Source organism: Pseudorca crassidens, chromosome 19, assembly GCF_039906515.1.
Source record: "Pseudorca crassidens isolate mPseCra1 chromosome 19, mPseCra1.hap1, whole genome shotgun sequence".
NCBI lineage: Eukaryota > Metazoa > Chordata > Mammalia > Artiodactyla > Delphinidae > Pseudorca > Pseudorca crassidens.
Window position 1 is genome coordinate 52,663,468 of NC_090314.1, and position 21,186 is coordinate 52,684,653.

Consider the following 21,186-nt stretch of genomic DNA (forward strand, 5'->3'; position numbering starts at 1 on the left):
GTTTGCTGACTCCTGTCTGAACTGCCTGGGCACACCTCACGTATCAGTGAGCAGAACCCTTCAAGTCATCTTAATCCTCAGACAGAGGGCAGGGAATTCTCCCATGGGGCTACAAGCAGCCTGGCTGCTGTAGCCACTGCCTGAGGGTTGGGCTGGGCTTTGCTGGCACTTGGCTGTGTGCCTTTTACCAGTCAGAATAATAGGCTATTTTGGCAGTTTGGTCATTTTTAGGTTCACAGCTAGTATATCAAGGGGGGAAAAATACAATTTTAGCATTAATTTATTTGTTCTTCAACAAATATTCGCTCGGTACCTGCTCTTTGCCTGCCGCTGTGATGATGTAAAGCCTTTCCCTGTTTACGTTCGTTTCCAGTGGGTGAGGGTCATCTTTCCTCCCAGCTTGCAAAGGGTTTTTGCATCTTGAGAATCACTTCCTATGGGCGTTACTTGGGTTTGGACTCACACCCAACACTCACTGGCGGTGTGCCTGGGAAGTCACCTAACCTCACTGGGCCTCACCACCCTTGTCTGCAAGGGGGTGGCGATGCCTCCTCCACATGGTTGTCCGGTGCCTGCACGTGATGAGCACTGCAGGGGTGGCAGCTGTGTGTCTAAGCTATTCTGATGACTGGATGCCAGAAACGGGGGCTGCAGAGTGAAACACCCTGTCTACCTGAGGTGTGGTCACAGTTGGATGGCATGTCTTTCTGGATTATCCTAGAGCATGTCTTTCCAGTGATAGTTGTGATGCTTGTTGAGCAGCACAAGCCCAAACTTGAGAACCTTGTCCTGTCACCGCTCGAGAGTTACTGACCATGTCTGTAAGAGTGTGGTCACCTTGAGCTCCTTGTGGGTTTCACTCCACTACCTCTGCTTCCATCGTCGCAGTTCAGCTGGCTGTTATAATTCTCTTGTTCATTTGTAGGTTCTTTTTTTCTCCTCTGGCTGCTTTTAAGATCTTCTGTTTGTCTTGGGGTCCTGTGGTTTCTGTTTGACCTGTCCAGGTGTGGATTCCTAGTTGGTTGGTTGGTTGGTTTAATGCTATCTGATGTAAGATGTGTTTTCTGTATCTGCAGGTTAGGTCTAGAAAATTCTTGGCCATTATCTCTTTTTTTTTTTTTTTAAGATATTTTATTTAATTTATATTTTGTTTATTTATTTATTTGGCTGCGTCAGGTCTTAGCTGCGACACATGGGATCTTCGTTGCAGCACACAGGCTTCTCTCTCTAGTTGTGGCATGCAAGCTCAGTAGTTGCAGCACGCGGGCTCTAGAGCACGTTGGCTTATTAGTTGCCCCGCAGCACGTGGGATCTTAGTTCCCCAACCACGGATCGAACCTGCATCCCTTGTATTGGGAGGCGGATTCTTAACCACTGGACCACCAGGAAAGTCCACATTATATCTAGATATTACCTCTCCCCCATTCTCTCTATTATTTCAGTGATTACGTTTTTTACTTTTTTCTATTTAATTCTGTTTGATTCCTTTCAGCCCTGGCTGTTAGGTCATGTGCTCGCAGGGGCTCCTTCCCAGCTCCTGCTGTGCTCTCACCCTGACCCCCAGGCTTCCAGTGAAGACTGCTGGGTTCCCTGGAGGCTCTGCCTTGGCCTATCACACACCGGATGCTTCCCTCTCGGGTCTTGAGGAGTCTGGGGTCTGTCTGCCCCGAGTGAATTCAGGGTTTGTGAGGATCCTTTCACACTGTTGCTGTTGTTGTCTAGCCTGTCCCTAAGCAGGGGATTTGGGAAGAGCTGCCGAGTCTGCAGCCCCTCTGCCCACTCTCCGAGCCCCTTGTCATTGCGGATAGTCTCTTGTTGCTTGTACTCCTTTTGTTCCGTTTCCAGCTAGCATTCCATACGTAAGTTTATATTCTTTGTCTTGAATTCCACACCTGAAGTCCTTGGCTGTCTAAATCTTTTGATTGTTGTCTGCCCTCTGTTGCTCCCAGTGGCTTGTTTCTCTTTTATGTTTGGTGACTTTTATTTGAGAGCTTATATTTGGCCAATCTTGGTCTTAGGGGGCCCTGAAAGATCTGGGGTTGGTGACTTTTCTGCGGAGAAGCCATTTGCTTCTCTCGGCACAAGGGGGCGTCATGGGCCCAGCCCTTGAGTTAATTTCTGTCTGGTTTCCTGAACCAAGTAGCATCCCTGATTTTACCCCGGACACATGGCGGAGCAGGCCTTTGGTTACAGACTTCTCAGCAGTGACTTTTTCCCCTACAGCATAGTGGATGGAGGCAGACAGGATTCCTCCTTGGTTCCTGTTTTCAACTGGTGGGTTTTTCCCAGCGGTTGAGACATCCTTCAGACATCTGGCTTTGTGTGGCATTTCAGGTTCAGCAGCTCGCTTTGGGCAGGCAGGCTCAAGGCCTTGTCTCTCGTGGCCCAGACAGTGGCTATAAGCCAAGCTCAGGGTTCCCATAATGGGCTGGCCGGAGGTTCCTTCACTATTCTTATTTGAGCTGCTGTGGGTTTTTGGACCCTTGGGGAAACTCTTTTCTTTAGAGCTCCACAGTGCATTTTAGAGGATATTTGTTAAAACTGATGTAGCATTTGAGCCATGTATCCTGAAGCTGGAGGGTGTTTAGGAATATCTCATTTGCTGTTAGAAACAAATCTTCAATTACAAGTTGGTGATTTTATCACCCTAAATTATGGGAGGGAAAAGAGGGGCGAGCAGACCCGTTGAAGAGCTGCAGCCCAGCCTCCTGCTGTCCCAGCTGTGGTACCTGCTCCTATTCTCTCCGTTTGTTGATTGGGGGCTGCAGGCAGTTCTTTCAGTCTTTCTTCCTGTATATGCATCTTGTTGAGAGCAGTGAAATACTTGCTTGGTGGTGGTGCTACAGCTTTTCCTCCTGTACTGGTGTTGAACACGCTGAGTGTCTCGGGACCTGCAGTGCTCCCAGGTGGGGACTGTTCACCCATACCGGCGGGGTGGCAGTCAGGCTCTGGCAAAGTCAGTGGTGGGTCTGACAGTGGAAGGACGCCATTTACATTGAAAATGATCGAAAACCAAATATTGTCCTTTGCACTGTGAATCATGGCAGCCTTTGTGGAAAGCAGTACGTCAGTGGCTTTAGGAACAAACAAAACTCCTGAGGTCTAACGGGCCCTCTCCCAGAAATCCACCCTACGGCCGGGAGACCGTGCGACTGCCCGTCTCTGGGCGTTTCCGCGGTGGGGCCTGTGGTGGCAGTCCCACAGGGAGCCATGTCCGTCATGCGGGGAGCAGCAAAGCGTATTGTGAGGCAACTTCACTGCAGAACGTTGATTAGACGTAGACCGTGTTTGGAGGGATTATGAGAGAACAGCAAATGCAGAAAGTGTGTCTCTTATCATCTCAGGTTTGTATATCAGTGACGTGTGTTATGTACACATGTATTTGTGAACGTAGAGAAAGCAGGTATGTCCCAGGCAAGTAAATGGGGGGCAGCTGAAGAGAAGGCCAGGGAACGAATGAGGGAAAGTGGGAGCTAAGCAGAGAAGGAAGAGGGAGGGGGCCATGCAGCTCCAGTGTCAGCTATGATTTTGTGTGTTCTTTGTGGAACCAGGTGCGTGTATGCGTGTGCAGCATAGATGGCGCAGCGTGGTTGTAAGGAAGTTATGTTACAGTCCAGAGAGCCTGCTGCTGACCTTCATGGGGGAAGAGGCATAGGGGAGGTGGGAAAAGAGAACTCTGGTCTCTTAAAATTGGAAGCCTCATTGTTTAGGCCTGCAGGGTGGTTGATGTTGCTGTTTGCAGGTTTCAGAGGTTCTCACACCTGAGTTGATCTTCTGTGCAGCTCAGGTTGTGAAGAAAGGAAGGCGGCCTCTACTTAACATTTGTCATTTGAACAGGCATGGAGATTTGTTGTTCCTGTTTCCCTCGAGCCTTGCTGGACCGTCGTCTGAGATGGAGACATCGGCCCCACTGGGGTTAAAGGCCTGTGGTGCTCCCAATGTGGTGGAAGATGAGATCGACCAGTACCTCAGCAGGCAGGACGGGAAGATCTACAGGAGCCGTGACCCACAGCTGTAAGTGCCTGCGGGGCCACAGTGTCAGTGAAGTGAAATGTCTGTAACGTGCCCTGATAAAGAAATGTAAGTTTTGAGTTTGACCATCTATTTTCAGATTACATCTCACTTCAAGCTGTTCTGTGAGCTTTTTCTCATTGTTTGAATCTCAAAGTATGCTCCACGTGTACTTTATTATTATTATTATTTAAAATACACTGTGATTGTCTTTTTTTTTAATTAATCAGTTTTTACTTTTGGCTGCGTTGGGTCTTCGTTGCTGCATGTGGGCTTTCTCTAGTTGTGGCGAGCGGGGGCTGCTCTTTGTTGCCGTGCGCAGGCTTCTTACTGCAGCGGCCTCTCTTGTTGCGGAGCACAGGCTCTAGGTGCACGGGCTTCAGTAGTTGTGGCACGCGGGCTCTAGAGCATAGGTTAAGTAGTTGTGGCATCAGGGCTTAGTTGCTTCGCGGCATCCCGGACCAGGGCTCGAACCTGTGTCCCCTGCACTGGCAGGCGGGTTCTTAACCACTGCACCACCAGGTAAGCCCCACATGTAGTTTAAAATTTTCCAAGTGTTGAGAACTAAGAGTTCTAAGAAGTCCTCACCGTGGTGTTCCCCTGAGACACGTGCATGTGCAGAGTGGGCTTTAGCAAGTGTGACAGGGTGGAGGGGGTGGTACCTGGGCACCTGCTGGTGCAGGTCCTTGTTCACGTTGTCTCATTTAATTTTAGTGGAGGAATCTCAACCTTCCATATTCAGTACACTCTTTCCGTTCTTCTAGGGAACACTTCATTTGCTGAAGGTGCTGCTCCTTCTTTGAATATTCACTTTTCACCAAGGATTGTATAAAATGCTTATGCTTGTATACATTTGTTTATTATAGATTTTTTGCAGTTCTTTTTAAGGAAACTATTTAGAAACATCTGAGTTCACACTCAATGATGTAAAATTGTCTGAGCGAAGATTGTCTCTTCAGTGGAGTCTTTGTAACTGCATCACCCTGTAATCAAGACATTGAGATACTGGGATTCCACATGCTGCATTAGTGTCCTGTATGTCTCAGATCAAAGGGCCCCAGATTGTTCTGAGCTGCAGTTGGCGTGGAGCCACTCTGTGGCTGTGGCCATCAACTGGCTCTCTGCCCCCATTTGTGTTCTTCCCAGGGACCCAGTGCCACTCCTACCCCGATCCGTGTTTGTGAGGCCTCGTTAGGAATCTTTTTGAGTGTGCACGTGCCTGTGCGTGCATCACCTGTAAGAGTCTGCCTGTTGGGAAACTCAGGCCCTTTCTTCTCTGAAATATAGAATGCGGTGCACCTAGGAGTTCTGACCCCATGTGGACAGTGCTGTGACTGAGCCTGTTGGCGCCCGAACGCATCTCCACTGTCCTACTATGCACAGACTGAAACCCACAGAGCCAAGCGTTCTTTTCATGCTTTTTTCCAAAATATGCATGAAGTGGGTGTTTTCCACACTTTAGCTATTTATGTACCATTCTCAGGGGTTTTTTTTACATCTTTATTGGAGTATAATTGCTTTACAATGGTGTGTTAGTTTCTGCTTTATAACAAAGTGAATCAGTTATACATATACATGTTCCCATATCTCTTCCCTCTTGCGTCTCCCTCCTTCCCACCCTCCCTGTCCCACCCCTCCAGGCGGTCACAAAGCACCGAGCTGATCTCCCATTCTCAGGGTTTTTGCCATGTCTATGTACCAACTTTCTTAGTCTTTACCAAACGTTTTTATTTAAATTGACTTTAAATCCATTCAGTTTTGCTTTTAGTTTGTGGTAATATCCATGAAATCAGTTAATATCCATGAAATCACAGGTTTGGTGCACTGGTCGGTGTTTTCTAATACACACCAAAATATTAAACCATTAAAAACTGTTCACCACATACCATTTCAGATAATTTCATGTGGATGGGGAAGTACTTTATTAGGTATGATGTGCCTTTTAAGTATCAACATTCAGGGAGGCAGCAGCAGAAGAGCAGTGTGCTGACACTGTGCGTTTCTCTTCCCTGTGCTCTAGGTGCCGACATGGGCCTCTGGGGAAGTGCGTGCACTGCGTTCCTCTAGAGGTGAGAGTCCGAGTAGAGTGAGTTCCCAGAGCCGTCTTGACACTTCCCCTAAGTCCCTGGGCTGGGTCAGAGTGGTTCAAGGAAGTTACCTATTTATTGCCCTGGGCCTCGTATTCCCACTAGTGCAGGCTGCACTGAGAGGATGAGCCTTTATTTATGGGAGTGACCTTCTGGGTGGATTATGAACGGCTGGGACATGGGTATTGCTGTGATAAAGGGGCAGCATTTACACTGGGCTCCCTGGACAGTCCTTTTAAAACCTGACACAAAGCCGGGCCTGGCGGTTTTCATGCTCATCATTGTTTTGATTTACTCTACCCTGAATCTCACGTCTCCTCTACTGATTTGTCGTGGTGAGGTTGAGAGTTACCACAATAATGCCGACTGGTGACTGGTTGACACTGAATTTACGGCAGGAAGGCCAACCTGATTTTCTTCATGAGGCTCCTCTTGCTTCATCTTGTGGCTTTTTTTTTTGCAAAATTTACCTGATATTTATTTGACTTAGAGCATTTTGTGTTTAATAGAGATTCATTTCAATCTTGAAAAGATAACTGGTACACAGAGAAGAACTTGGTTCTGACTTAGAATGATAGTGAGGACCCATCACCAGTTCCCCCTCACTGCCTGCCCACCCGCCTCGGGGTTTGGCGGGTGGAGGCTGCGACCGCGACCGCGACCCCAGCGGCGAGTGCATGACTGTTGACTGTGTGTTTTGGCAGCCTTTCGACGAGGACTACCTAAATCACCTGGAGCCTCCCGTGAAGCACATGTCCTTCCACGCCTACATCCGGAAGCTGACCGGAGGGGCCGACAAGTAAGCGGCCTGAGGGCAGGGGGCGGCACCCATGTGGCTTTGGGGCGCAGAGTTCGTTTTCTCTCTCTGGCACGTGTTGCTTAAAGCCCCTGGGCATATGAGTGAGAAAAGTAAAGATCAAAGTCTGGGCATGAAGTCTTTGTATTCGTGAATCTTGTCCTGATTCTAAAAGAGAAACAAGTCGGGGGAGACTCTGGTCCCTGCTGTAATCCACAGTGCCCAGTGCATGGGCAGAGGCCAAGCAGGCAGAGGCCAGGCTGTGGAGGCCCAGGGGCACCCCGCTGACCTTCCTTCGGGTATGCGGTACCCTGGCAACTTAGTTGTTTCTGAACCTGGATGAGATAAGGCGTGATGGTGGTCAGTCTTCTGTCTGTGGAGTCTGCCCTTTGCCCTGGAAGCTGCCTCTTTATCAACTCAATTTCACAGCTGTAGCGGGGCTGAGGCGGTGGCGCTGTCCATGGCTTGGCCTCTGGTGCCTCAGCATTGCTGTCTGCAGGCTCGGCCAGGCGGGCAGCGTGGGTGGGGTTGGGCAGTGGGGGCAGCTGTCTCTTGGCTCTTAGAGCATGCTGTGACAGTGGCAAGCTGAGAGCAGTTTGATTTCTTTTAAACTACGTCAGGTACTTGCCTGTGCAACCCCCTTCTGTTGATATGCTCACCTCACCAGAAAGTAACGGACTTCTTACTGTGATTTTATGATTCCTATCCATGCAGGGAGAGGAGACGGTGGCTGAACCCGAGTCAGCAACATTTTGTGAAGAATGTCATGTTGGCCTGCTCGTAGTTTTTCTCTGACAACCCGCTAACATCCTAAAATGACTTTTAAAAAAAGTTAGACCAGGAAAAAAAAGATCCCACCAGAAGCCCATTTTTGCCCACTTGTGGGGTAAGCTCTGGAGCTGTCTTGACCAGAGCATGAGTGTGCTGGGACCTGTCTGCCTTTTGTCCGTCTAGGTCAAGGGCTCACTTGTTGCTGTTGTTAACGTGCAGCCTAGGTGGCAGTCATTGCTTCCCAGGTGCCATCGTTCCAGCATGCCGCTGGCTTGTGAGGACAGGACTATTCACTGGACCATTTGTGAACGGGAAAGTGGCAGAGGGTGAAGTCACTTGTGCAGGCTCACCCCAAGTCCACAGTGGGGCCCAGGACATCCTCACTGACCAAAAGCAGAGTGAAGATATCTTTGTTATGTATCCTAATCAGGTTTTTTCTATGAATAAGAATTTTATACAGAAGTCTAAGTACTAGACTCATAAAGTAAATGTTTCTGATAAATTGATGGAACTTGAAAAGAACTTCATTTTCTGTCAATGGCATAGGTTAGATCTAGATATTTAGCAGTACTGTTGAAAATCTTATGCGGTACATATATACAATGGAATATTACTCAGCCATAGAAAGGAACGGAATTGGGTCATTTGTAGAGATGTGGATGGACCTTAGAGTGTCATACAGAGTGAAGTAAGCCAGAAAGAGAAAAACAAATATCATATATTAACGCATATATGTGGAATCTAGAAAAATGGTACACATGAACCTATTTGCAGGGCAGGAATAGAGACGCAGACATAGAGAACAGACATGTGGACACAGGGGGACGGGGAGTGTGGGACAAATTGGGAGATTAGTTTTGACATGAATACACTACCACGTGTAAAATAAATAGTGGGAACCTGCCGTATAGCACAGGGAGCTCAGCTCAGTTCTCTGTGACGACCTAGATGGGTGGAATGGGGGTGTGGGAGGGAGGTCCAAGAGGGAGGGGATATAGGTATACATATACATATATATGTAGTATATATGTGTATGCATATATACGTATATACATATATGTACATTCACTTCATTGTACAGTAGAAGCTAACACAACATTGTAAAGCAACTACAATTTAAAAAAAAAGAAAAAGGAAAAAAAAATCTTCATAGATGTCAGTGGTAGTGAATATTAAAACTGCTTTTATTGGAAAATAGTTTTGTATTCTTGTACAGTCTAGTGTACAGGACAGAAGCTACAACACCATTAGAATAAGTTTTAGCACATTTTCCCTGCTGTGGATACCACGTGCTTAGCTCCTGAGAACTCCCTTCAGGAAGTGTAAGATACCTGACATTTTATTTCCAGCCTCCTGCTACACTTTTCACCATTGTAATGTTTAATTAATTAAGTTGCCTTTTCTTTTTCAGGGGGAAATTTGTTGCCCTGGAGAACATCAGTTGCAAGATTAAATCAGGGTGTGAAGGACACCTTCCGTGGCCTAATGGCATCTGTACTAAGTGCCAGCCAAGTGCCATCACTCTGAATAGACAGGTGAGATGTTCGCTGTATCTATCTAGATGCAGAAAGCAGTAGATTTGTGTTCATGGCTGAGGAGTGAAAATGTCTGGAAAAGCCCCTCCTTGGAAAGGAGCTGCTGGTAGCAGTGTGAGTTACATGGGGCAGAGTCTCGGGTATTTTGGGGCTGACTGATTGACCCTTTTATGGAAATCATACACTGAGGACATTATTTGTAAGATCTCTAGCTCTTTCAAGCATAGAGGGGAGCCTTCAGTTTTCTGTTCTGTTGGCTTGTGTGGAGGCAGAATTTACTTGGCGACTGTTTAAAATGCTCAGTGGTTGTGACTTTACCTTTTAAGAAACTGCGGCTCTGGAAGTTGGTAGTTGAACAGAACTGCCCTGGGACCACCTCAGGGCATCTGTCCAGGCCAGGTTAAGAAGGGGGCTGGACTCAGGAAGGAGCGAAAAAAGAATCAGGGAAAACTGTGTGCAGTTATTCTGGCTTTTTCCACTCTTATTGTCCAGCCCTCCAAAAATAGCCCTCCTCATCTTTCCCCTGCCACTGCCAGCCCATGTTTAGCTCCTTAGAATTCCATCCCTCCTTAACTGTTTGAGCACCTTTCTTCCCTTTCTTTCTCTCCTTCCCTCCATCCATCCCTCCCTCCCATTCTCTTCTTTCCTTCCTTCCTCCCTTCCTTCCTTTCTGTTTATTTTGGCTGCATTGGGTCTTCGTTGCTGTGCATGGTCTCTAGTTGTAGCGAGTGGGGGCTACTCTTCGTTGCCGTATGTGGGCTTCTCATTGCGGTGGCTTCTCTTGTTGCAGAGCACGGGCTCTAGGCACGCGGGCTTCAGTAGTTGCAGCATGTGGGCTTCAGTAGTTGTGGTCCTTGGGCTCTAGGGTGTGCAGGCTCAGTAGCTGTGGCACACGGGCTTAGATGCTCCGTGGCATGTGGGATCTTCCCGGACCAGAGATTGAACCCCTGTCCCCTGCATTGGCAGGTGGATTCTTAACCACTGCACCATCAGGGAACTCCCCTCCATTTTTTTAAAAATTTTGTTTTAATTTTTTTTGGCCGCGCTGCACGGCATGCAGGATCTCAGTTCCCCAACTAGGGATCGAACCCTCGCTCTCTGCAGTGGAAGCACAGAGTCTTAACTGCTGGACCGCCAGGAATTCCCCGTCTCTCTTTCTTTCTGTCTTAATTTCTTTTTGAAAACTTTTTTTTTGACCTAGAGATTGTGAAAACCTGCGTTTTAGGCAAAATCCCAGTAAGATTAATTTGAATTAATTTAATGAGAGTCCCACCCCTACCCCTCCCACCCACTAGAATCTGAAGTTGTCTTAAGGGCATAGCACATTCTTTTTTTTTTTTGGCCACCCCGTGTGGCATGCAGGATCTTAGTTCTCCAACCAGGGATCGAACCTGTGTCCACTGCATTGGGAGCGCAGAGTCTTAACCACTGGACCGCCAAGGAAGTCCCGAGAGTACATTCTTTTTTTAAAAAAAAATAATAAATTTATTTATTTATTTATTGGCTGCGTTGGGTCTTCATTGCTGTACGCAGGCTTTCTCTTGTTGCAGAGACTGGGGGCTATTCTTCATTGTGGTGCGCAGGCTTCTCATTGCGGTGGCTTCTCTTGTTGTGGAGCACGGGCTCTAGGCGCGTGGGCTTCAGTAGTTGTGGTGCATGGGCTTAAGTTGGTCCACGGCATGTGGGATCTTCCCTGACCAGGGCTCGAAGCCATGTCCCCTGCATTGGCAGGCGGATTCTTAACCATTGTGCCATCAGGGAAGCCCCTGAGAGTACATTCTTAAAGAGAGAGAGAGAGAGAGAGGGAGAGAGAGAGAGAGAGAGAGAGTGTGTGTGTGTGTGTGTGTGTGTGTGTGTGTGTGTGTGTGTGTGTGTTTTAAAAAGCTAGGTAAGGGCTTCCCTGATGGCGCAGTGGTTAAGAGCCCACCTGCCGATGCAGGGGACACGGGTTCGAGACCTGGTCGGGGAAGATCCCACATGCCGCGGACCAACTAAGCCCGCAAACCACAGCTACTGAAGCCCGCGCACCTAGAGCCCGTGCTCTGCAACGAGAGAAGCCACTGCAATGAGAAACCACAGCTACTGAAGCCACTGTGCACCGCAATGAAGAGTAGCCCCCACTCGCTGCAACCAGAGAAAGCCCGCGCGCAGCAACAAAGACCCGACGCAGCCAAAAATAAAATAAAATAAATAAATTTTGAAAAAAAAAAAAAAAAGGTAGGTAAAAGATACTTGTGAACAGTTTGTGATAAAATAGTAAATTATTTATTTTTGATGGAGTGTTTTAATTTAGCCCATTGTTGTTAACTCTACAGAAATACAGACATGTGGACAACATCATGTTCGAGAATCATACAGTTGCTGACCGCTTCCTTGACTTCTGGAGGAAGACAGGGAACCAGCACTTCGGGTACTTGTATGGACGGTACACGGAGCACAAAGACATTCCTCTTGGTATCAGGGCTGAAGTGGCTGCGATTTATGAACCTCCTCAGGTAGATGTGAACAGGATTTGCTGTCTACGGGTCTCTGTATTGCTTTGTTTTGAAGGCTGTATGGGAGCCCTTTCAGGTTGCATGCTGCTTCTCTTACTGTATCATTTGCCCAGTCTATCTCTCTCTCTATACACACACACACACAGTATTTATTTTCTGAATTATTGGAAAGTAAGATCATGGCCCCTAAATATTTCAGTGTATATTTCCAAAGAATAAGGACACGTTCTCATATAACAAGTACACTGAGCAACTTAAGTAAATTGAACTTCGATACAATATTTTTATCTAATCTGCCATCTTATTCAACTTTTGTCAGTTCCCCCAAAAGTGTCATACAGTTGCCCTCTCTCTTCTGCTTCTGCATCTCCTCTGTCCATGCCTACAATCAGCTGTCCCAGGATTTATGGAATTAGAGTCACAAAATTACTCAAGTTCTTTATCTTATGCCACACATGTAACTGTCTTAATAACAATATCAAAATTACCACCAGTGTAGGACTGAAAACAGTTCAAGATTGTTTTGGTGGGAGGGGAGGGCCCCTAGGGTATATCCCACTAGGGACCAGCAGTTGGTTACTGTGTTTTAAAGTCACTTGGAAGATCTTCCCTGTATGATTACGTCACCAACGTGTTACACGTTTACGTTCATTTGCTTTATTTTCAGTATTTAGGGATTGGATTTACGTATATATTTTTTATTTATTTATTAAATAGATTTACTTATTATTATTACTTATTTATTTATTTATTTATGGCTGCGTTGGGTCTTCGTTGCCGTGCGCGGGCTTTCTCTAGTTGTGGCGAGCGGGGGCTGCTCTTCGTTGCAATGCGCAACCGCTTCTCATTGCGGTGGTCTCTCTTGTTGCGGAGCATGGGCTCTAGGCGCGCGGGCTTTGGTAGTTGTGGTGCGTGGGCTCAGTAGTTGTGGCTCGTGGGCTCTAGAGCACAGGCTAAGGAGTTGTGGCTCACGGGTTTAGTTGCTCTGAGGCATGTGGGATCTTCCCGGACCAGGGCTCAAACCCGTGTCCCCTGCATTGGCAGGCGGATTCTTAACCACTGCGCCACCAGGGAAGCCCATATATATTTTTTAATTTGTATAATTATGTAAAATGTTTATATGGTTGTATAGTATATATTATATAAAATATTTATTTTGTCTTATTGTATATAAGTTTACTACAAAAGTGAAGATTGGAACTGTATTGCATCCTGGTTCATGATGTGCTGAGGTAGTTGGGGGAGGGTCTTGTGCCTGCAGGTGACTGTGATGTAAAAACACAAAAACATGGTGCGCTGAGGCATGGCCAGAGGGGTGAGTGGAACACAGTAAATGCTAGTGGCTGAATTTGGTGGTGGGATATTGGTGTTCACTGTAAATTCTTTAACCTTTGCTGTATGTCTGAAATTTTTTATTTAAAAAAATGTTGGAAAAGTAAAAAAAAACTGCACATTTGCAAAGTGAGGTCTACAAACAACGTCTTCCCCTTCATCTAATTTCCTCCCTCTCCTACAGGTAGCCCCCACTTTAAGCAGTTTTTGGCTTAGATCTCTAAAGTTTGAATTTTTTTTAGTATAAGCAGATATACAGATATTTCACACTATCCCCTCCTTTGTCTCTGGGTGGGCACCACGCCATATACAGGTGTGTCACCTGTGCCATGTTCTGGAGATCTCACCGTGACTGGTCTACTTTTTAAATAAACTAGGGTCCGAAACTGCAGGCCTTGTGGCCACTGGCTGGTGTGCAGGTGTGTGGCTCCTGCACAGATGCTGTTTCTTCCCTGGCTGTATTTATACAGATTGTGTGTCATCTACTCCTTGGATATTCTCATTATTTACTGAGAGCTACAGATGAAATGTTTGACCAGGCCTTTTATGATGGTTCACTTCCAGGGAGACGTGAGATGGCAGTAGATGCTCACCCAGAGACCCTGCTTGTCTGACTCTTTGGGCACTGAGTGTGCTCTGTCAGTGGGAGCTGCTTTTGGAAGCACAAGACATTCCAATTCAGTTTTGAGGAGGGTCCTTTCATGAAGCATTTCAACAGTTCTGTTAAGAGTATGATTGAACAAAAATCGGAACAGAAGCCTCTGGTGTCCAGACTACTAACAACATCATCAGAGCTCCCAAATTGGGGATCTTGGAGGTTGAAACACTTGACCTCTAATAACCTCCAGCTCATTAGAAGTTGAAGCTCATGCTGCCACATGTCATGAAACAAAATCCTTAGGTTTGTTCTGAGTTTGTGCTTTGACCTGTGCTCTGGAGGTATTAATGATCTCCATATGGGTCATACCCAGCAACATAAAGTTCTTTTGTTATTTTGCCAGGATTTGACTAATTTACAAGGATATACCCAATTAGTATAACTCAATTTGGAATTACCTTCACTTTCATAATCTGTAGCCGGGTCTTCTGCTCAGTATGATGCTTAGCTTTATGAGCTGCATTTCAGTGCAGATTAAAGATTTCAGCAAGCTTTGTCCACTGCAGGAAGTGGGATCCTGTGGCCAGTGTAGGTTGCATGTGAGCCAGCCCAAGCCCCCCGCCACTGCCCCAAGCTGAGGGCTCTGCCCACCGGTCAGCAGGTTACCGATTTCAGGTGCCCTATCCTTGGCTTAGGGTGTGTGTATCTGTTGTACTCTCTCACTCTGCCATGCCTGTGAAGCTAAGCACTGTCCCTGCAGGAGCTGCATACGAATTTTCAAAGACTGTTTTTTGGGAACGAACGTTACCTTACAGCTCTAATCTTACCTAATCTAGCCAAGCCTATTTGGAGTGAAAACTATTTATCCAAGGGAGTTTTGAAACTAACTTCTATCCCCAATGAAGGAACCTTAAGGTGTAGAGAGCCTTCCCTAGTCCTAAACAACCACATGTTTCATGTGGAGCTGCTGACATGAACCAGCCTGAATACAGCCTCTTCATGTTCTCTAAACCTTGATTAAAAGCAAAGCACAGCCCTAGACGGGAAGAGCCTGGAGGGCTTGGCCTGTGTTATCTGGTTGAGCTTTTCCCGCTGCCTTAACTCTCCTTTTTGGCAAGGGGGAGACCGGTGCTCCTTTGTGACACCTGAGCCAAAAATGGAACAGAGCTGCTGTGCTGCTTTTCTGAACCCCTCCTCTAAGTACATCTCTCTTTAATACCCCCACAGATTGGTACACAGAATAGCTTGGAGCTTCTTGAAGACCCAAAGGCTGAGGTGGTTGATGAAATTGCTGCCAAACTTGGCTTGAGGAAGGTACTGATTCTCTTGGCCTTGAGGGGGGCGCCCCGGCTCTGTGTTGGGGACATCTAGGTGGGTGGTATGGCCAGACCTGGTCTGGGACTGAACTCCCAACTGCACAAGGTCAGGTGCAGGCCTGGCACGTTTTGAAACCTCGCTTGTGTTTATTGGGTGCCCAAAAAAGGATCCCAGTGCAGGGACTGTTATATTTAAATCCACCAGACATACTTCTTAAGGATTGCCTCAAAGTGGGGGAGGAAAGAAGCAGCAGGAGCAAGACCCCTACTTCCTGCCGGAGGGGACCTTGACGCCAGGCTCTTAAGGCACATCCTCCTAGGTGTGAGCTCTCCCTTCACGTGTCTGTTTGCGCTCATCGTTTTCTGTCCCCCACACTTGGAGTTTCTCGTGGTCCCTCTTCAATCCTCATTGAACCTCCTGTTTATAATTGAGCCGTCTGAGCGTGTAAGCATTCTTAGTTTTCCTGGGCAGTTAGAAGACAGAGAAGAATTTTCTTTTCGAGTCTGATGATCTAGTTTATCTCACATCTTTGGTTAAGTTCCTAGGAACTATAAAGATGGCGTTTTATAGATAATGTTGAACTGTGAATTTGAACACATCTTAGGAATTCACTCTTAGTAGCTATGTAAGTTTTATCCTTTATTTCCTAATCAATTTAGACAGTGAGAAATAAACTCCCTACAGATAAACAGGGAAGACTGGAAATGTGCCTTATAACCCAGGAATGCTGCGGAACAAAGTCACTGTATCGTTTTAAGAACAAAAAAGTCCTGTTGTTTCTAACAAGGAGTCAGCATCATGATTTAGGGGCATGTTTTGGTTTAAATTCTGGAATTTTCTCTTGTTCAAAAGAGAAATCAGTGTCCCTGATTTTTTTTGCCTATGTTTGTTATAAATGTTTGGTCATGATAATCATAATTAGAAGATCTTGAAGTTACTTAAATGCCTTTCTCCAAACACTGGTTCCTTAGCCCTAATTTATCTCAGCTTGATTTTGGTTCTACTTTATTTACTGCTGAGTTACATTTATCCTTTAAGTCTCATTTTCTCCATTGCCATCCTCCTCGGGGGTTTTGTTCATTTGGGCATTTTTAAAGAAAATGAAAGTCTCCAGATTTGCCTGGTCATGTCTGCAGGAGATGGAATTGAAGAGTTTCATGTCAGGGTTGTGCTAGAGAGGGTCACAAGCACCAGATCACTTCTCCGAAGGACAGAAGTGGGTGTGTGTCTGGATTCCAGCCCTGCTCTTAGACCTCCCAGCCAGGTTCTGGTTCAGGAATGGTAATCAGCTGTGAGGTTCATGGGCACAGGAAGGCCAGGGATCACAGAGCACACAGACAGGCACTGTTGCTGTAGCAGGACGTGCCAGAGAGGCTGACCCTGCCCCAAGCCCTGGGACTGGCGTTTCAGATCCGTGTACCCTCAGATGCTTCCCTTAGCCCCACACCGGAGCTTAGAGGAGCAGCTGCGCAGTCTCCATTCTATCATTCTTTTTTATTTTACATGCATTCTCTGGGGAGTATGTTTTCCTGTCTTTCGGAGAAAGCCCTAGTATCTGAAGTGGCATTGTCTTTATTTGCTTGCTTGTTATCTGTCTTCCTCTCTGGAGTGTAGATTCCCTTTTCACTGATGTTCTGTTAATTTTATGCACCCGGGGGTCCCCTGCACCTAGCATAGTGCAGGGCACAGAGGTGGTGCTGAGAAGACTTTTTCTAACGAATAAATGAGATGTGCTCGTTTGCCCTCATCTCCACCCGGCAGCACCAGGGGGAGGACGGCCAGTGTCAGCTGAGTAGAGTTTGAGAGCCCTGGTGTGGACAGTGGCTTAGCTGAGGAGCTGACTCACCTGGAAAGAAAGAACTGGCTTCCAGGAGTCTCCTCTCTTGGCAGAAGCTAGAAGACATTCGTCACCTGTTTCAGGGAGAGACTCAGAAGGTATTCTTCTCTTTTATGCAGGTTGGCTGGATATTTACAGACCTTGTCTCGGAAGATACCCGAAAGGGTACAGTTCGATATAGTCGAAATAAGGTGAGAGGGGGCAGGGTTGCTTGCTCGGCCAGAGCTTGTTATGGACCAGCTCTGGGCTGCACTCTCCGGTGTCTCTGCACAGCTCACCCTGGCTTTTAGACCATGTTATTTTCAACACAGTGTTCTTGATAAATTAAGGCTGGGTCTGTTCATTCTGTCTCGGAGATCAGAGAGACTTTACCTTTATAAACCACTGCTTTTTGGAGGTCAGCCCATGAGGTGGATTGCCTGTGCTTCTAAGGCGTTACTGGTTACACGTGTTTTTCTGTAAGGAGTTGGTAACAGTCAGGAATTACAGGTACTTGCTTCACCGTAGTTTGTGATGTGTCATAGTTTAGTTCTTAATATTTTCTAAAGAAGAAATAGAAGCATATTTTGACATGATGCTATAAAACTTGGTATGCTGGTTCTCTTTTCTTAGGACACCTATTTCCTGAGTTCAGAAGAATGTATCACTGCAGGAGACTTTCAAAATAAGCATCCCAACATATGTCGACTCTCTCCAGATGGACATTTTGGATCCAAGTTTGTTACTGCAGTGGCTACAGGTATAAATGGGGACATTTATATTGTAAATATTACTACCTTGTTAATATGTTTTGTTCCTCTTTCAGTAGCTTTGCATTCTTAACTTAGTTACAATAGATTTTCTTTCTTTCCTTCTTTTTTTTTTTTTTGGCTGCATCGCGCGGCATATGGGATCTTAGTTCCCTGACCAGGGATCGAACCCGTGCCTCCTGCAGTGGAAGTGTGGAGTCTTAACCACTGGACCGCCAGGGAAGTCCCTACAATAGATTTTCTTAATGGGCCTGTGAGACATAAGATTCTTCTTTTTTGGTTTGCGGCAAAAATCTTGAACTACTCAGCATCACACAAAACTACTAGAATTGCGGCTTCAGTGTAGCCCTCCTCTAGTCCATTCTCTTGGCCTCAGTCCAAGTTCACTTGGTTCTGGAGAGTTCTGGGCTATCTTTGCCCCTTTGCAGTAACCAAGGATGACTCTGTCTAGCTGTGCAGGAGAAGAGGGATTTACTGTTTCTGTTACTTTTTTATTTATGAGTGGGAGTGTCATTTTAAGAAACCATTTCCATAAAGCTTGTTTTTGGGAGTGATGAGTGTGTGTGTGTGAGATGTTGTGCACATCATACTACATGTTATGTACACCATGAATATATAATAATAAAAGACTGTGGCCTTAAACAAGTACCGCCAAATCTTTTATACCATACTTGAGATGCTGTCCTAGAGAAAAGCCCGGCGTAAGACCGTATGATTTGAAAGAAGGAGGAACTTGAAACTTGGAGAACCAACTAATAAAAACAATCTCTTTGGTCAGTTTTTTAAAGTAAACACTAACCTCTATCCTGTGAAAACTTGGGTTCTGCCATCACAGAGATGATAATCCAGTTTGTTCATGGTAACCATGCTTCCTCTAGTTCAAAATACCAGTTTACAAACAGCCCAAGCATGTAAGTAACTAGATCCCTTATTAATCCCAGCTGAGCCTGTTACCACTGCCATGGGAAGGAAAACATCTATCATACTGTCTGAATTTTTAAGATCCATTTGATTTGAGATCCATTTAGAGTGACCAGCACCTTCTTTTTGAAATGAATGTACTTTGGGGGCATGAGAGGCCATGGCTGCATTGTTCACATGTTAGCATAAATTAATGGGGTCAGATGCTTAAGGAAGTGGATGGGAGTTTGGACTGGGATTTGTGGAAGCAGTAATTCCGTAGCATAGAGTCCTTCCACGGGGGCAGATGGGGCAGGGGGCCTGTTGTGATGAGAGCGCTCAGGGTAGCAGGAGCCAAGGAGGAGAGCAGAGAAGAGACACGTTTTACATAATCAGAATTTTGCCAAGCCAGCTTTCTGTTTGATGAAGGGGAGGAAAGTATTCTCTTTCTACTCTCTGCATCACATAAACCCCTGCCCTCTTCATTTAGGCTGAGATTCTGGGTCCAGGCATTTAGGCTGGTGGTTCTCAAGCCTATCAGACTGGACACCCTCTCTTTAGAACATTTGTGACACCTCTTTACTATCCAGAAAGTGAAATTCATAGATAATATACCTGCCCACACACCTGATTCTAAAAAAGAAAGCAGAGTAGTAGGCTGACTGTAACATTGAGGAGAAATAATAGTGAAGGAGCATGCATGTAATAAGACAGTGCATTCTGCATGCCAGTGCTTGGGGACTGGTGCCTGCTGAGGAGAGCACAGGGGAGGAGCCGGAGCTGCCAACCTTGTGGGGCGGGGCCTGCACAGGCATCAGTGACGTGGTTCCCAGACACTCAGCAGCTCTCCACGGAGCTCTGAGCCAAGCAGGGCCCTTCCTCAGCTTATGTGGTATCATGCTCCTAGAGGATTCGCTGTGTGTTAAAGCTGGGCGTGTTTGTTTCTGTGGCTGTGTATAAAATATAATTGATTCTAATCCTAGATCATCACAAATAGGGGTTTTGCCTACAGGAGTGTTAGGGGGACATTTCAAGGCCATGTGGGATGTGGAACAGTTCTTTATTGTGTGGGACTCCCTGGTCACAGCAGGACGTCTGGTACCTTTGACTCTAGCCTGCTAAAACTGGCAGCCCCTGCCCCCCGCTGCCCCCCTTCGTTGAGACAACCAAAAATCATCTCCACAGATTTCCAGAACTGCTTCTTGTGAGAACTGCTGTTTTAGGCATCCATGGGCTCCCATGGTAACCTAACCCCTTTAATTACTGTTTCTGTGGGGAATTATTCAGTGGGCCCAAAGAACTGGTACATGTTTTGAATTATAAATAGTTTCCAACTTGGGGGCTGCCTGTACTTTCAGTTATTGACTCAGTTGGAAATTTGGAAATCATAGATTGACCTTGGAATTTTTGCCTCCGAAATTGGCACTTTACTAGGGTTTTCGAACTATAAGGCAGAAAATCACTTAACTTATAATAAGATCTGCAGTTAGAGTCCTTTCACATCTGTGCTGATTTGTCCCTCTTGGTAATGCTGTGAGATGCTCAGACTCATAATTCCTCTCCCTTTCCCAGGGGGCAGCGATGGAAGGTGGTTATCCAAAGTGTCAGAGATCTTCTGACTCCAGACAGATTGTTCTCTTCCTCCTCTTCAGTGGTTCTTGACCAGGGACGTGTTGGTACCCTGGGGAGCTGTTTGAAATGCCCTTGCCGAAGTCCCATCCTTAAGACCCTGATGGGACAGGAAGGAGCAGTCCTGTGTGTTTATGGCCGTCTCCCGGGAGACTGGCTGGTGTGTCCCGGGGTTCATGGTGCTTCCATGGTCACGCTGCTGTCAGCTCCCCACAGCTGCTGCTGATGCTGCAGGCCCAGATGCTGGGTGGGGTGTGGGGGCCTTACCATTTGGCCTTGTGTCTGCAGATCCCTTCTAAGAACTTCTCTAGCTTGAAACCTTTAGGGGAAAAGAGTGATGATTACATGTGGGGTTTGCTCATGTGCACATGAAGGAGCTTGTGGAAGGAGAATCATCACAGAGTCCAAGTTTAAACTCCCTGCCACGATGCTGGTGTCTGTGTCTCGGTCACCTGGCACACTCGCACTCATTTCTCAGCTGTGCATGTTACTTTCTGGGCTGCGTCTCAGACTCAATAGCAGCTGTCCTTTATCACCGCCCCTTTCCATCACACAGTGGACTTCCTGATGGACTGATTTGGGAAGGGAATGAGAGTTAACTGGCCTGGCCTGCTTCATCTCTGGGACGGTACCAGAGCAAGGTTCAGAGAACCCCTCAGGACCTGGATTCTTGCTTTTCCACATGGAATGGGGAGCTTGCGGTTCCTGTCAGTGACTCTGCCTTTGGAGACTGTCCATATGGACTGAGTTTGCTTTTTTTAAGAGTCTTCTGTTTTATAAATACAGCTTTCCATTTTTCCCTGGTTCTCACAGGCCACATCTATCTCAAAACCAGCACAGGTTTACAGTACACACACCAAGGGCGGCTCCTCCAGGTTCCTTCCCGACCTCCTCTGCTCCTTGTGAACTGCACACTCGTTGTGCTATGACGTTCATTCCCCGGATTGCACCAGAGGGTCACATGCCCTGTGTTTGCTGCCTTGACCTTAGTTAGCGGTCACTGTCCAGGCCTGGCCACCTCCCCCGAGTGTGAGTTGAGGGCCAGAGAGAAGATGCTAGGCTTGACTATCCACCGGGCCTTTGGAGCCCAGCGTGACGCAGCATTTGGAAGCCAGCTGCTGTTGGCCTC

General features: G+C 46.7%; 1 protein-coding gene across 2 annotated transcripts in view; it reads left to right on the forward strand.

Annotated features, from left to right (window-relative positions):
- NPLOC4 (NPL4 homolog, ubiquitin recognition factor) overlaps positions 1–21,186 on the forward strand; it is a 55,538-nt gene that overhangs the window by 11,324 nt on the left and 23,028 nt on the right. For both annotated transcript variants that reach the window (XM_067715136.1, XM_067715135.1), the window contains exons 4-11: positions 3,838–4,014; positions 6,032–6,080; positions 6,803–6,897; positions 9,077–9,200; positions 11,516–11,695; positions 14,853–14,939; positions 16,899–16,970; positions 17,392–17,518. In XM_067715136.1, the coding sequence (XP_067571237.1) occupies positions 3,838–4,014; positions 6,032–6,080; positions 6,803–6,897; positions 9,077–9,200; positions 11,516–11,695; positions 14,853–14,939; positions 16,899–16,970; positions 17,392–17,518 (911 nt within the window). The remainder of the gene's footprint in view (positions 1–3,837; positions 4,015–6,031; positions 6,081–6,802; positions 6,898–9,076; positions 9,201–11,515; positions 11,696–14,852; positions 14,940–16,898; positions 16,971–17,391; positions 17,519–21,186) is intronic.